This window comes from Lepisosteus oculatus, chromosome 4 (genome assembly GCF_040954835.1).
Source record: "Lepisosteus oculatus isolate fLepOcu1 chromosome 4, fLepOcu1.hap2, whole genome shotgun sequence".
Lineage (NCBI taxonomy): Eukaryota > Metazoa > Chordata > Actinopteri > Semionotiformes > Lepisosteidae > Lepisosteus > Lepisosteus oculatus.
Window position 1 is genome coordinate 15,616,964 of NC_090699.1, and position 14,212 is coordinate 15,631,175.

At 53.0% G+C, this 14,212-nt stretch overlaps 2 protein-coding genes across 3 annotated transcripts in view; one reads left to right on the forward strand and one right to left on the reverse strand.

Moving 5' to 3' along the window:
* Positions 1-14,212, reverse strand: part of LOC102689789 (butyrophilin subfamily 1 member A1-like) — a 402,034-nt gene that overhangs the window by 209,532 nt on the left and 178,290 nt on the right. The window lies entirely within an intron of this gene.
* zmp:0000001082 (integrin alpha-M) overlaps positions 1-14,212 on the forward strand; it is a 57,868-nt gene that overhangs the window by 37,998 nt on the left and 5,658 nt on the right. For both annotated transcript variants that reach the window (XM_069188028.1, XM_069188027.1), the window contains exons 10-26: positions 736-809; positions 2,228-2,348; positions 2,665-2,813; positions 4,293-4,433; positions 5,240-5,446; positions 6,585-6,715; positions 6,996-7,150; positions 7,712-7,872; positions 8,724-8,849; positions 9,824-9,894; positions 9,989-10,130; positions 10,685-10,777; positions 10,915-10,994; positions 11,372-11,452; positions 11,980-12,049; positions 13,160-13,267; positions 13,647-13,700. In XM_069188028.1, the coding sequence (XP_069044129.1) occupies positions 736-809; positions 2,228-2,348; positions 2,665-2,813; positions 4,293-4,433; positions 5,240-5,446; positions 6,585-6,715; positions 6,996-7,150; positions 7,712-7,872; positions 8,724-8,849; positions 9,824-9,894; positions 9,989-10,130; positions 10,685-10,777; positions 10,915-10,994; positions 11,372-11,452; positions 11,980-12,049; positions 13,160-13,267; positions 13,647-13,700 (1,964 nt within the window). The remainder of the gene's footprint in view (positions 1-735; positions 810-2,227; positions 2,349-2,664; positions 2,814-4,292; positions 4,434-5,239; positions 5,447-6,584; positions 6,716-6,995; positions 7,151-7,711; positions 7,873-8,723; positions 8,850-9,823; positions 9,895-9,988; positions 10,131-10,684; positions 10,778-10,914; positions 10,995-11,371; positions 11,453-11,979; positions 12,050-13,159; positions 13,268-13,646; positions 13,701-14,212) is intronic.

Below are 14,212 nucleotides of genomic sequence, written 5' to 3' on the forward strand. Positions count from 1 at the left end.
ATCAAGTCATCCGAGAGCTAATGAAGCCGCTGCGTCCATGCGCGCCGCCATCTTGAATATGCGGGAATATCCCCCTTAAGAGGAGGAGTAGCGATCGTGACATAACCACAGAGCACTCACTGGTTGTGGGGGTTGTGTTAGCCTTGAGAAACTGGCCAATTGTTCAGCCCACGCGACAGCCCTGAAATCCCACATGCATACAAGGCAAGGACTGCGGCTCTAGCAGGATCTCCACATGCAGATCCGCTCCAGGTTTTGCCAGCTGCCGGCTCCCCTGAAGAAGCCAAGAGCAGAGGAGCTGTGAGGCGTCAGTGTCCTCTGACCCCCTTTTCCCAGGAGCCTGTCTGGGAGCCTACAACTATCCAGAACAATCCCACACCGTCAGAAGGTGTCAGACAGTATCTTCCCTGTGTGATAACCAGTGACTGTGATCTGTGCCCAGTGATCAGGGGTTAATCAGAGGTCAGAATCCTCCCATTCTGCATGATCTAGCTGAACCAGAAACAAAACCAACTTAAAACTGAGAACGTAGCAGTCTTAGTCTTAATGGAGAGTGTGTGTTTGTCTTTAGGAGCTGAAAGCAGTCAACCAGTTCACATTCATCCTGTCATTCAGTCCTTTAAGGGGTTGAGTGTGTAACTGAGAACTGGGCAGGAGCGAAAACCCGGCGTGCGGTCCAGGATCCGCACCCCTGGGCTAGCGGCCTCACTGACCGACTCCCCGTCTTCCCTGCAGGTGTGAGCAGCACCAACAAGAAGAAGTTTGAGAAGGAGATGTCCCAGACCGGATTCAGCGCGCTCTACAACGAGGTGAGTCGGGGTAGCAGTGTAGCACAGCAGACAGGGTCCCGGACTCCTCACCAGGAGGTTGTGGGTTCGAATCCACGGTGGGGTGGTGCTGTTGTACGCTTTGCGTCACACCCGTCACCCCCCAGTGGATCCCAGTAAACACATCCAGCCGAGACGGGGCGACCGGGCAGGGTGTGAAATGCCTCGGGCCCGAGGCGGTTTGACCCTCGGCCCGCGACATCGCCCGGCCTGCGGTCCCGTTGCGTGAACCGGACAAGCTCCTTTGCTCCAGAACCTGCCCTGAAGTGAGGTGTGTGTGCTGGAGGTGACCCGGTCAAGCTCAGCTAGTGGGCCGTAGGGAGGTTCTCAGGCAGTGGTCACCAAGAGACATTGGGGCAGCTCATCGGGGGGGGAGACAGGGGGTGCGTGTGTTCTTGAGACTTCTCCCAGCCCTTCTGCTGCACAAATTAAAGCTCATTCCCAGCCGCCGCTGGACAGCGCTGTGACTGGATGCCACCTGGACGCCCACTAAGGAAGACCTCGTGGGAGAAATTCGGTTTTAATTCCGCCATATTATCCCTGTGGGCAGCATGGTAGTGCAGTGGTGAGTGTGACTGCCTCGCAGTGCCGGGGCCCTGGACTCAATGCTGGCCCTAGGGTGCTGTCTGTGTGGAGTGTGCATGTTCTCCCCATGTTTGCAGAGGCTTCCTCCAGGTGCTCCAGTTTCCTCCCAAGTTCCACAGACACGCTGGGAGGTTAATTGGCTTCTGGTGTGAGTGCGTGTCTACCCTGTGATGGACTGACATCCTGTCCAGGGCGAATCCTGCCTCGTGCTGATTGCTTGCTGGGACAGACTGCAGCTCTTCCACAACCTTGTACCATTTAAAGTGGGAGTGTGGAACAAGCTGCCCAGCCATGTTGTTAGAGACGATACTCTGACTTCTTACAAGACACAGCTGGATGAGATCCTAAAGTCATGACAGGAGGCTCTGCTTTACACACAGGGTGGTGGGAGTGTGGAACAAGCTGCCCAGCCATGTTGTTAAAGCCGATACTCTGACTTCTTACAAGACACAGCTGGTTGAGCTCCTCCAGTCAGGACAGGAGGCTCTGCTTTGCACACAGGGTGGTGGGAGTGTGGAACAAGCTGCCCTGCCGTGCTGTTAAAGCCGATACCCTGACTTCTCTCTAGAAACTCCCAAACAGGACGGGTGGGCTGCATGGCCCCCTCTATCTCATGACCTTTCAAATGTTCTTAAAAATGAATGTTTTTGACCATACGAAGAAGCCAAAGTGAGTCAGATTTGGTGGTTGTCTGAGCCGTGGCGGGGCTCGTTCTCTCCCAGGCCCGAGGCAGGAGAGTACACCTGCGCTGCAGGGCCAATGGAGCGTGTTTGTCCGCAGAGTGTCTGATACCGGTCCTCTCCCTCTGCTCTCAGGACTCCTTAATGTTGGGGGCGGTGGGCTACAACAACTGGCAAGGCTCCGTCAGCGAAATCTCCCCCAGTCTGTCCGAGACCCCTGTCATCCCGGTGAATGTGTCCGAAGACTCTTACCTGGGTGAGTCAGAGACGAACAGCCCCCCCCAGGGGCAGGCGGGTCGTACCAGCAGGCATTGCGGCTCCCGGAGGAGCTCCCGGTCCGGATCCGCTCCAGGTTTTACCAGCTGCCGGCTCCCCCTCTGTGAAAACCTGGACCGGATCGGGGGGCCCGGCTTCTGGGTAAGCCCGGCTGGACAGACCCGCGGGAGCTTCCGGCCGCTGCCCTCTGCCGGAAGCGTCATCATCATGGCCCGCGAGCGGCCTGAGAGGTGTGTGAGAGCGCCCGGCGCCCCCTGGCGTCTCTGACCCGCCCCGCGGTTTTCTCTCCCGCCCAGGCTACGCGCTGGCCCGCGGGCTCAGGGGTCCCTTCTCCCTGCTGGCGGCGGGGGCTCCCCGCGCCGAACACCGGGGCACCGTCCTGCTCTTCCGGAAGTCCGAAAGCAGCACCCGCTGGGAGGAGGCGTTCCGGCTGTCGGGGCAACAGGTAGAGTTGGGCCGCCGGTCCCAGGACCCCTCAGTCACCGCACCCGGAGTGCCTGAGCCCTCAGCCTAGCCAGCAGGAGGGGCTACAGCGCCCTAGACGGAGACAGGAGTCAAGGGCGGGTCTGCGGGTGAGCTCCTGCTTGATCACATGAATCTGAGGTAGCGCAGAAGAAGCACCGGCAAGACCACTGAAAACACAAGAATGATCGCAGATGAGGGGTCGCTTTGGTAGCTTAACCATTCTGTCTTCGATTATACGAAGTTAGAGTGATACACCACTATAAAGCCGTACTATCCGGAGAGCGATAAAGAGACAAAGTGCCCACATCCTCCCCCGTGTGCTCTATAAGATTAAAGAGATCGGATCAGATCACTTTATGAGCCATATACAGTTTCTTGCATTAGGAATTCGTCTTTTCCCCGACCCCTATCGTGCCCCCTGCTGGCAAGTAATAGGCAACAGCTCTCACTGACAGCGCTGCAGGCCACTGGGGTGGATGACTCTCTCTCTTCCCTGTTGGGCGGTTAGGGTAAGGGTTAGAATGAAGCTTCTTCAGAAGGGAACTCTGGGCATAGATTCAGACTGCAATGCCAATTTTGTCTAAGTGGGGGCCAGTCCTGGCTCCAGTCCCATCAGCTGCAGGACTGCACGCGCCAGCGCATGTAGCCTTTACAGGACCTGTGCTCACAGGGCGTGGGGTTCTGTAGGTGTGTGGTTTCCTAGTTGAGAAACTCCCGGTTTCCTCTTCTTGCTGCAAGCTTCCTGCAGTTGCATTAGGCTCAGGAGTTCCTGCCAGCTTGGTTTCATGTTTCCGGTTCATGTTGTTGACACATGTAGACTCTGCAAATCCTCTCTGCAGCACTCTCCCCTGTTGCAAAAAACAATGAAGATCTTAATCTTCAGTTCACCCTTATCTAGCCTCACCAGGCTGAACTGTAGGAAAGGTGCCCTGCAGTAGCCATCCATCCACCCATCCTCTAACTGCCCCTGCCAACTCGGGGGGCTGGGGGAGCTGGAGCGCGTCCCAGCAGTCCATCGCGGGACAGACACAGACACGCACACTCGCACCCGGGTCCATCTTCCCCGGAGACAATCCACCCACCAGCACAGTCTTTGGATTGCGGGAGGCAAACCGGAGCAGCCAGAGGAAATCCACGCGAACACAAAGACAACACGCAGACTCCCCACAGACAGAACCCCAGCAATTGGACCCAGGGCCCCAGAGCTGCGAGGCGGCAGCGATGATCGTCACAGCGCCATAAGAAGGGCTTTATTTGTCCTTGTTCGTGCTCCCCACTGCGGCTCCATGCTGTCCTCTGCTGCTGCCCATTTTACAGCATGCCTGCTCCCCTGTAGTTTCTCCCATAGTCCCTGTGAAAGTGATTCTCTGCTGCTGTTGTGGCTGTGGTCTCTGCTGCAACAGGGCTGCCTGACTGGCTGTCGGAAAACATAGAAACACGCTCCCCCTTTCCATCCTAGATCGGCTCCTACTTTGGAGGGGAGCTGTGCTCCCTGGATGTGGACTCAGACAACCAGACTGACTTTCTCCTGGTGGGGGCGCCACTGCACTATGAGGACCAGAGAGAGGGGATGGTGTTTGTGTACAAAGTGGCTGACGAGGTGAGGACAGCAGCTCACCAGAGAAGGCAGGAATAACCCGTTTACTAATGTATGATGTCGGAAAGGGCTCACTACATTATAGCTTATAGAAAAAACACCCATTTCAGTGCAGTGCAGACTGACACAGTATATTGTAGAACAGTGTGATCTAATACAGTATGGAGCTCTGTGTGGTGATACCCTATAGCAGACTATAGACCAGTACAATATGTTAATACACAGAGTAGAGTTCACTAACAGACCAACAGTAATCCCTTAATCCTTCATGTTTAATAAACAGACAACCTCCTGTAACGTTGGATCTTAGCTGACCAGATGTCCAGAAATGAACGAATCGGGTATCCAAATCTTAGTTGGCCAGGTGGCCTGACCCTCTGCCTTCTTACACATGTTCAGGCTGTAGGTAACCTGCTTGTGTTGCAGACAAGAAGCACTTGATGGGAATAATAAGCGCACTGTACCCTGGGAATGCCTGCTAGAGTGAGAAACCGTGCTGCAGCTCCAGCCTTGTTCTGATTGACCTGTTCCTGTTATTTTCTGGGCTCGCGGCTCTCGAGTAGAGTCCTGGAAAGACAAAGTCAACAGTGAAGGAACCTGTTCTATTCCAATGGCTTCCTATGACCTGCAATCCATTTCTCTTAGCTCCATGGCTCATGTCTGGGGTCCTGGTGTCTATGGGCCATTCATCACGGTCACAATGCTGTTGTTGGAGCAGTCCAGGGATGTGTCCTCTCAGCGCAAGGGGAGGAATGTGCACTGACTCCCTGTCCCGCTCCATGGTCATGTGCCGTTACCTCTCCACACAGGGGTTCCTCTCCCCGGTTCAGAACATCAGCGGGGCGACCAGTTCGCCCTTCTCCCGGTTCGGCTCGGCCATGGCCTCTCTACAAGACCTCAATGGCGACGGGCTCGATGATGTGGCAGTGGGGGCGCCTCTAGAGAATGACCACCGGGGGGCTCTCTACATCTACCTGGGTGACAGAGAAGATGGAATCAAGGCTCAGTACAGCCAGGTAGGGAGAGTAACTAATTAACAGAGACTTACTGTACTGTACTTAATTTACAGTTAGTACAGACACACTGACTGACTGGACACTCCAGTACATTAACACTGCACTGAGAGAGAGGGGTTCATACAGACACACTGACTGACTGGACACTCCAGTACATTAACACTGCACTGAGAGAGAGGGGTTCATACAGACACACTGACTGGACACTCCAGTACATTAACACTGCACTGAGAGAGAGGGGTTCATACAGACACACTGACTGACTGGACACTCCAGTACATTAACACTGCACTGAGAGATAGGGGTTCATACAGACACACTGACTGACTGGACACTCCAGTACATTAACACTGCACTGAGAGAGAGGGGTTCATACAGACACACTGACTGACTGGACACTCCAGTACATTAACACTGCACTGAGAGAGAGGGGTTCATACAGACACACTGACTGGACACTCCAGTACATTAACACTGCACTGAGAGAGAGGGGTTCATACAGACACACTGACTGACTGGACACTCCAGTACATTAACACTGCACTGAGAGAGAGGGGTTCATACAGACACACTGACTGGACACTCCAGTACATTAACACTGCACTGAGAGAGAGGGGTTCATACAGACACACTGACTGACTGGACACTCCAGTACATTAACACTGCACTGAGAGATAGGGGTTCATACAGACACACTGACTGACTGGACACTCCAGTACATTAACACTGCACTGAGAGAGAGGGGTTCATACAGACACACTGACTGACTGGACACTCCAGTACATTAACACTGCACTGAGAGAGAGGGGTTCATACAGACACACTGACTGACTGGACACTACAGGACATTAACACTGCACTGAGAGAGAGGGGTTCATACAGACACACTGACTGGACACTCCAGTACATTAACACTGCACTGAGAGAGAGGGGTTCATACAGACACACTGACTGACTGGACACTCCAGTACATTAACACTGCACTGAGAGAGAGGGGTTCATACAGACACACTGACTGACTGGACACTCCAGTACATTAACACTGCACTGAGAGAGAGGGGTTCATACAGACACACTGACTGGACTGCATTAGCACTGCATTTTGGTTCAAATCGGTTCTGTGTCTTTGTCTGTCCAGCATATCCTTGCAGAGACCCTGTCTCCTAGGCTCAGGTACTTTGGTCACTCTGTCAGTGGCTTGATGGACCTGAGTGCGGACGGACTGACGGACATCACAGTGGGGGCGATGGGAGATGTGATTGTTCTCAGGTAAATCAGCACTGTTATCCAGACACCGGTCACTGTCATGGCGTCCGCTGTCCTGACTGACCACCTTACTGTCCTGTGTCCAGACACTGGTCACGGTTACGGCGTCCGCTGTCCTGACTGACCACCTTACTGTCAAGTGTCCAGACACTGGTCACAGAGACAATGTCCACTGTCCTGACTGACCACCCCACTGTCCAGTGTCCAGACACAGGTCACGGACACGATGTACACTGTCCTGTCTGACCACACGACCTCCTGAGCTCTGTGCCTACCTCTCCAGGTCCCGGCCTGTCCTCAGTGTGTGGGGGCGTCTGTCCTTCGAGCCGACCCAGATCTCCCTGGCCCACTTCGACTGCCTGGGAGTGAGCTCCGAGAGCCCCGTCCTGAACCTGACCGTGTGCTTCAGTGTGGAGCTGGACACTAAAAACACACCCGGTGAGGAGCCAGATACTGTGGATTGACCGCAGCTCACTGACCCTCCCCTGCGCCCCCTTTCCTCTCTCACATCACTGAGCCTCCCCTGCGCCCCCTTTCCTCTCTCACATCACTGAGCCTCCCCTGCGCCTCCTTTCCTCTCTCACATCACTGACCCTCCCCTGCGCCTCCTTTCCTCTCTCACATCACTGAGCCTCCCCTGCGCCCCCTTTCCTCTCTCACATCACTGAGCCTCCCCTGCGCCCCCTTTCCTCTCTCACATCACTGACCCTCCCCTGCGCCCCCTTTCCTCTCTCACATCACTGACCCTCCCCTGCGCCCCCTTTCCTCTCTCACATCACTGACCCCTCCCCTGCGCCCCCTTTCCACTCTGAATGTGACCATCAGTGACCCCACTCCAATCCTGTACCCCACTGCTTTACAAATTACTCTCATAACCATATATCCCACTTCCCTATACCAGAGTAGCCCGATGCCCTGTGTCCTTAAGCTCATCACTACACCCTGCACCCCAGTCCCCCTCTGTACCCCTGACTGTCAGTGTGGTGTGTCCGAGCCCAGATACCTCTGGCCTGAATGTGACGTACCAGCTGGACCTGGACAGTGTGAGGCAGAGGAGCCGGGCGACGTTCAGCGGATCTAAGCTGGACCTGAGGAAGATCCAGGACACAGTCCAGCTACCGCAGAGAATAACCTGCCACACCAAGAGTGTCTACATGGAGGTAGGAGACCCCACACTGGTATAGGTGACACTCCTGAACAGATCACTTATTCCCACACAGTCTGTATCACTCCTGAACAGATCACTTATTCCCACACAGTCTGTCTCACTCCTGTACAGATCACTTATTCCCACAGTCTGTATCACTCCTGAACAGATCACTTATTCCCACACAGTCTGTCTCACTCCTGTACAGATCACTTATTCCCACAGTCTGTATCACTCCTGAACAGATCACTTATTCCTACAGTCTGTGTCACTCCTGAACAGATCACTTATTCCCACAGTCTGTATCACTCCTATACTGATCACTTATTCCCACACAGTCTGTATCACTCCCGTACCGATCACTTATTCCCACAGTCTGTATCACTCCTGAACAGATCACTTATTCCCACACAGTCTGTATTATAACCGTACAGATCACTTATTCTCACATAGTCTGTATCACTCCTGAACAGATCACTTATTCCCACACAGTCTGTATCACCTCTATTGATCTATTGATCACTTATTCTGTTGTAATCTGTGCACATCCTGAGTCTGACTGCATGACGCTCTCCAGTGGGGCCCGGTGTGCCGTCCTCTCTCTTTATACTTCACTCCAGGTGTCACTGTATTTCAGCCTGAAGCGGTGCCTCCTAGTGGCAGCTCAGTTCATGTCCCTAAAACCTCCCGCGAGCTGAGGAGCTGGGATAGGACAGGAAAACCACGGCGGCGCCCATGAAAACGCCCTCGCCCTCTCGCCGTGTCCCGATCTGGGAGAGCCAGCCGCAGAGCAACGCGAACACGCGGCCCCGAAGCCATACGCTTCGCAAGCTGCCCTGAAACCTCCCCACCGTTCTTTTGCAGAACTGCGTCAAGGACACGGTCTCTCCTGTAAAGATCAAACTGACCTTCTCGCAGACGGAGGGCCCCAGCTCCCCTGCTCTGACCCCCATCCTCAACATCGACAGCAGGAACGTCGAGTACATCGAGGTAAGCCCCTCTCTCTCTCGCAGCGGTATGTTCAACATGGACATTCGGCAGGGAGGTGCGCCCTGCAGCAGCGGTGGGGAGGGGTCTGTCCTCGTCCTGTAGGGGGCGCTGTGTCTGCAAGGTTTTCGAGCTCTCCTCAACGCAGCGGCCTCCAGAGGTTAAGAGATGAGTTAGGATGAAAACCGGGACCAGACCAGCAGGTCACGAGTTTGGGCGCCTCTTTCCCTGCAGTCTGTGGAAAAAAATTACCATGACTGCAGTTAGAATAACGTTAGAGGAATAGTCATGGAGCACATGACAGAGATATAACAGACAGAATGTAATTGCTGAAATTAATTCCTTACTGCAGTGTTTCACAGCCTCAGGATTGTGCTGCAGCCGACTTCTCAATCATAGGCTGATTTATTTCACATTTCTACTCCAGGCCAGCTTTTGGAATAGGATCGATCCCTGTGCTCATGGGGGAAGGTCAGGACCCTTTCGCCCTCACTCAGGTGTGTGAGCTGGAGTTGACCAATCAGACTTGAGCACTGACTCACGGTGGGCGGGTCTGACACAGTGCCCCTCCCATCGTGGGCGGGCCCAATACATTGTCACTCCCATTGTGGGTGTGCCAGATAGAGTGACACTCCCCTCGTGGGCGTGTCAGACACATTGCCACACCCTGCCCTCCCCCCCCCCCTCCCTGCCGCTATAGGCGTATTCTTAGACCCAAGGACCAAGTGTAGAAACCAGTCTATACCAGCAAGCAAATCAGTTACAGCCACTAAGCAGCCCTGGGAATTAAGGGCCCAGTTGGAACAAGGCCAGTGGACGGTGGATGGAGAACCCCTGCCTGGCTGGATTGTGCGAAGAAGTGTTATTCTGCCAGTTGGACCAGTGCTGCAGGACAGGGGGGGCACTGGGGGAGCTGGGGGTCTGATTGCTGTCACTCCTGCCTGTTCTCATTCCTCTTTCCAACCAACCCTTCCAAGGTTCCTTTCGAGAAGAACTGTGGTGCCAACGACACCTGCATTGCCGACCTGCACCTTGACTTCAACTTCTCGTACGTACCCCCCGCCCGTCCCGGTCCAGTGTGCCGCGCGGCCGCGTGAAGGAGCGGCGGAGCCTGAATTGACCCCTCTCTTGGCCTCCCCCAGCTCTCCCTCCCTGCTGGTGGTGCACCAGGGGCGCATCAATGTGATGGTGAAGCTGGCCAATCGGGGGGAGGACTCCTACAACACCTCTCTGCTTCTGCTCGTCCCCAGAGGCCTCTCCTTCTCCAAGATGGAAGTCATAGAGGTGAGGCGCCGGCCTGCCCTGTTCTGCAGGTGGTAAAGACAGCGCAACACTTAGACTTTGTACTACGAGCTTTACTGCTGCTGAAGTGTATCTATTGCTACAGTACCGTGTGCTTTACTGACTCTGTGCTGCTGCAGTGTATCTGTTGCTACAGTACCGTGTGTTTTACTGACTCTCTGCTGCTGCAGTGTATCTTTTGCTACAGTACCGTGTGCTTTACTGACTCTGTGCCGCTGCAGTGTATCTATTGCTACAGTACCGTGTGTTTTACTGACTCTGTGCTGCTGCAGTGTATCTGTTGCTACAGTACCATGTGTCTTACTGACTCTGTGCCGCTGCAGTGTATCTATTGCTACAATACCGTGTGCTTCACTGACTCTGTGCTGCTGCAGAGTATCTATTGATACTGTATCATGTGTTGTACTGGCTCTGTGCTACTGTAGTGTATTGATACTGTACCATGAGCTTTACTGACCCTGTGCTGTGTGCTGTAGTTCATTTATTGATACTGTACCATGAGCTTTACTGACCCAGTGCCGGGTGCTCTGTTGCAGGCTAGCCGGCGCACTCTGGCCAGTTGCAATGTAGAATCTCCGGAGAAGACTCTCTGTAGCGTCAGCCCTCCTGTCTACCGGGGCGACACCACCGTAAGAACTCGATGCTGTTGGTTTCTGTTCCTGTCTGTGACTCTCACGTCGTCTCTGTCTCTGTGTGAAACAATCCCATGCAGTAATTTATCAACAAGGGCCCTGAATCTCTCTCTCTCTACCGGTGTCTGTCACAGGCAGTATTTCTCAATCAGTTCAGAATCTCCCCTGAAGCAGATTGGAACGAGACCATGGAGATCACTGTGAAAGCACACAGGTGAGCCTCAGGGCACACAGCACACAGGTGAGCATCAGGGGACACAGCACAGAGGTGAGCATCAAGGCACTGGTGAGTATCAGGACACAGTACACAGGTGAGCATCAGGGCACACAGCACACAGATGAGCATCAAGGCACAGGTGAGTATCAGGGCACACAGCAGACAGGTTAGCCTCAGGACACACAGTACACAGGTGAGCACCAGGGCACACAGCACATGGTTGAGCACACAGCACACAATCAACCACACAACCACGCCCCAATGAGCCCCACAGCCATGCCCTGTCAATCACACAGCCAAGCCCAGTCAACCACATAGCTACACGTACAATCCCTTATAAAAGACCGTGTTTGAAATTCTGATGTGTTCTGCAGTGACAATGGAAAATTCTCCAATGAAACTGTCCTCACCAAGGAAATTCCAGTGCTGTTTGCCATTGACGTCACAGTCAAGGGGTGAGTCTCCTTCCGTTCCTCCATTCTCTCTCTGCACCAGCTGGGGTGACAGCTTGTGTACATTTCTAGCTCTTCATACAAGCATATGGATTGCTGTGTATGATCCACCAGGGTGGTGTGGGTAGCTATCTGGTCTTGTAATTAGAGAGTTGTCGGTTCTAATCCCAGCTGGGACAGTGCTGTTGTGCTCTTGAACGATGCATTTTACTTTACTAAAGGGTGTGGCTGACACTTTTAATCCAGGGGGGAATTTGCACCTATTTATAAAACTGTGTGTTTTACTGAAGCAGCACCTTCTTCAAGGTGGCCAACAGCACTGTCTCGCATGGGATTGGAACCCACAACCTTCCAGTTTAATTACAGGGCCCTACCTTACAGGACTGATTGATGCAGTCCAAACCACCAGGGCTTCTTCCCTGAGCAATCCGCAGTCACACCCAGAAAAGATCTACATGCATATTCATCGCCTCGTGATGTCACATGAGTCAAAGGAAACACCTCCTGACGTGTCGTTTTCCTTCTTCAAGGCTGGATTCAAATTACTTCAATTTCACAGTGGAGGACATTGCATCCACGGACATCAAGCATGAGTATGAGGTAAAGAATTCCCAGAATTCAGCACAAACGAACCCTTGACCCCCGAACCGCTTGACCTCAGAATTGAGGGACTAAATGTCTTCAGTCCTACTTAAGGCACTGACTCCATTAAGTCAAAGTGACTATAATAAATGGGTGTTTACCTCAGTGTTTTGCTCTGTCACAATTTGTGTAAAGGCACTACTTTGCGCACAAAGTGGTGAGGGTAGGGAACCCACTGCCCAGCCATGTTGTGAAAGCTGATACCCTGGATTCTTTCAATAGACATCTGGATGACATCCTCCAATTAGGAAAGGATTGTGGGAGTGATTGTCATTCTTGAATCGGGGATATCAGCTTGTTCCACACTCCCGCCACCCTCTGTGTAAAGTAGTGCCACCTGTTCCGGTTTCAAATGCACTTCCCTGCAGGGAAGCAGAGCATTCATATGTATTCATAAATTACTGAGACATTAATTATTGAGCTTCAGCAAGTGTGAAAATGAACAAAGATTTTCATTTATTCAGCGATGGAAGGCAGGATGGCGGAGCAGTGTTTAGCATTGCTGCCCAGCAGCACTGAGGCCCTGAACCCAATTCCTGGGGTGTTGTCTGTGTGGAGTTTGTACATTCTCCATGTTCACGTGGATTTCCTCTCATAGTCCAAAGACATGCTGGCAGGTTAATTAGCTTTTGTGAAAATCGGCCCAGGTGTGAGTGCGTGCATTTGTATCTGTGTCTGTCTGCCCCGTGACCCTCCCATTGCTTGCTGGGATAGGCTCTGGCTCCCCACCACCCTCAACAGAAGCAGTTAGCAAATGGGTACATAGGAACAGAGAAAGACGTGTCTTTCTGTGTGGAGTTTGCATGTCCACCCTGTACCGCCCTGTACGTCCAGGACAAGGCTCCAGTGTGCTCGAACCCAGGGAAATGATGGAAGAGTCATTCATGGCCAAAGTGAAGGATTTCTCTTAAGGGACGATGCATGTTGTTTCATGTAGTCCAGTATAGGCTGTTTTAGACTGTTAAAGTCACCTTTGGGGGCAGAGTGTGGCACGCCTGTGGGTGATGCCTTCAGTGCCAGGGACACCAGGGCTGTGTCTTGATCTCCTGGCTCTCTGGCGCTCTGCAGGTGAAGAATGAGGGACAGAAGGGTCTGCCCATCGACGTCGCCTTCACCATCCCCACCCAGTTTTCCAGCAACTTTTGGTGGAACGTCCAGAGTATCTCATCCGACATGGTAAGAACAGAGTCTGGCTTTCCATAGATGCTGAGAGATTTACCGATGAGGAAGAGCTATTCCATCTAAATCTGTACCTTTCACAGCTGCGGAAAAGAAGAAAATTAGTTTGTAACTATCACAAGGCTGACTTTGCACTCCCACCACTCTTTGTGTAAAGTAGCACCCCCCATATCTACTGATATACAATATATAACACAGATGTCTGTAATTTAAAGAGAACAGAGGCACTGTTCACTGTTAAAACTGTTCTTACTTGGTTTAATTAGCTGTTTCACAGTTCTGGGTGGGAGTTTAACCTTCTGTGCTTCTCATTAAGCCTTCTGTGTCCATGAGCTGGGGGCCGCGGGATTGATCTCTCTCCCTCTTTTCCCCGCAGGAGAAACTCACCCAGTGCGAGAACATAGCGTCGCAGACAGCAATGGAAATCAAAGTGAGCTCTTTCTCTCTCTCTCTCTCTCCCGCACTTCATCCTTCTCCTCCTCTTTGCCCATTTCTCCTCCACCCTGTCGTGTGCCTGACATCCCAAGAGTCCTCAGCAGGTGTGAGCCTGGTCAGTACCTGGATGTGAAACCTCCTGGGAAAGCTGAGGTTGCTGCTGGAAGAGGTGTTAGTAGGACCAGCAGGGGGCGCTCACCCTGTGGTCCATATGGGTCCTAATGCCCCAGTATAGTGGTGGGGACACTATACTGTAAATAGGCACTGTCCTTCGGATGAGACGTAAAACCGAGGTCCTGACTCTCTGTGGTCATTAAAAATCCCAGGGCGTTTCTTGAAAAGAGTAGGGGTGTAACCCTGGCGTCCTGGGCAAATTCCCCCTGGCCTTTCCCAATCATGGCCTCCTAATAATCCCTATCTATGAACTGGCTTCATCACTCTGCTCCCCTCCACACTGAGAGCTGGTGTGTGGGGAGCGTTCTGGCGCACTATGGCTGCCGTTGCATC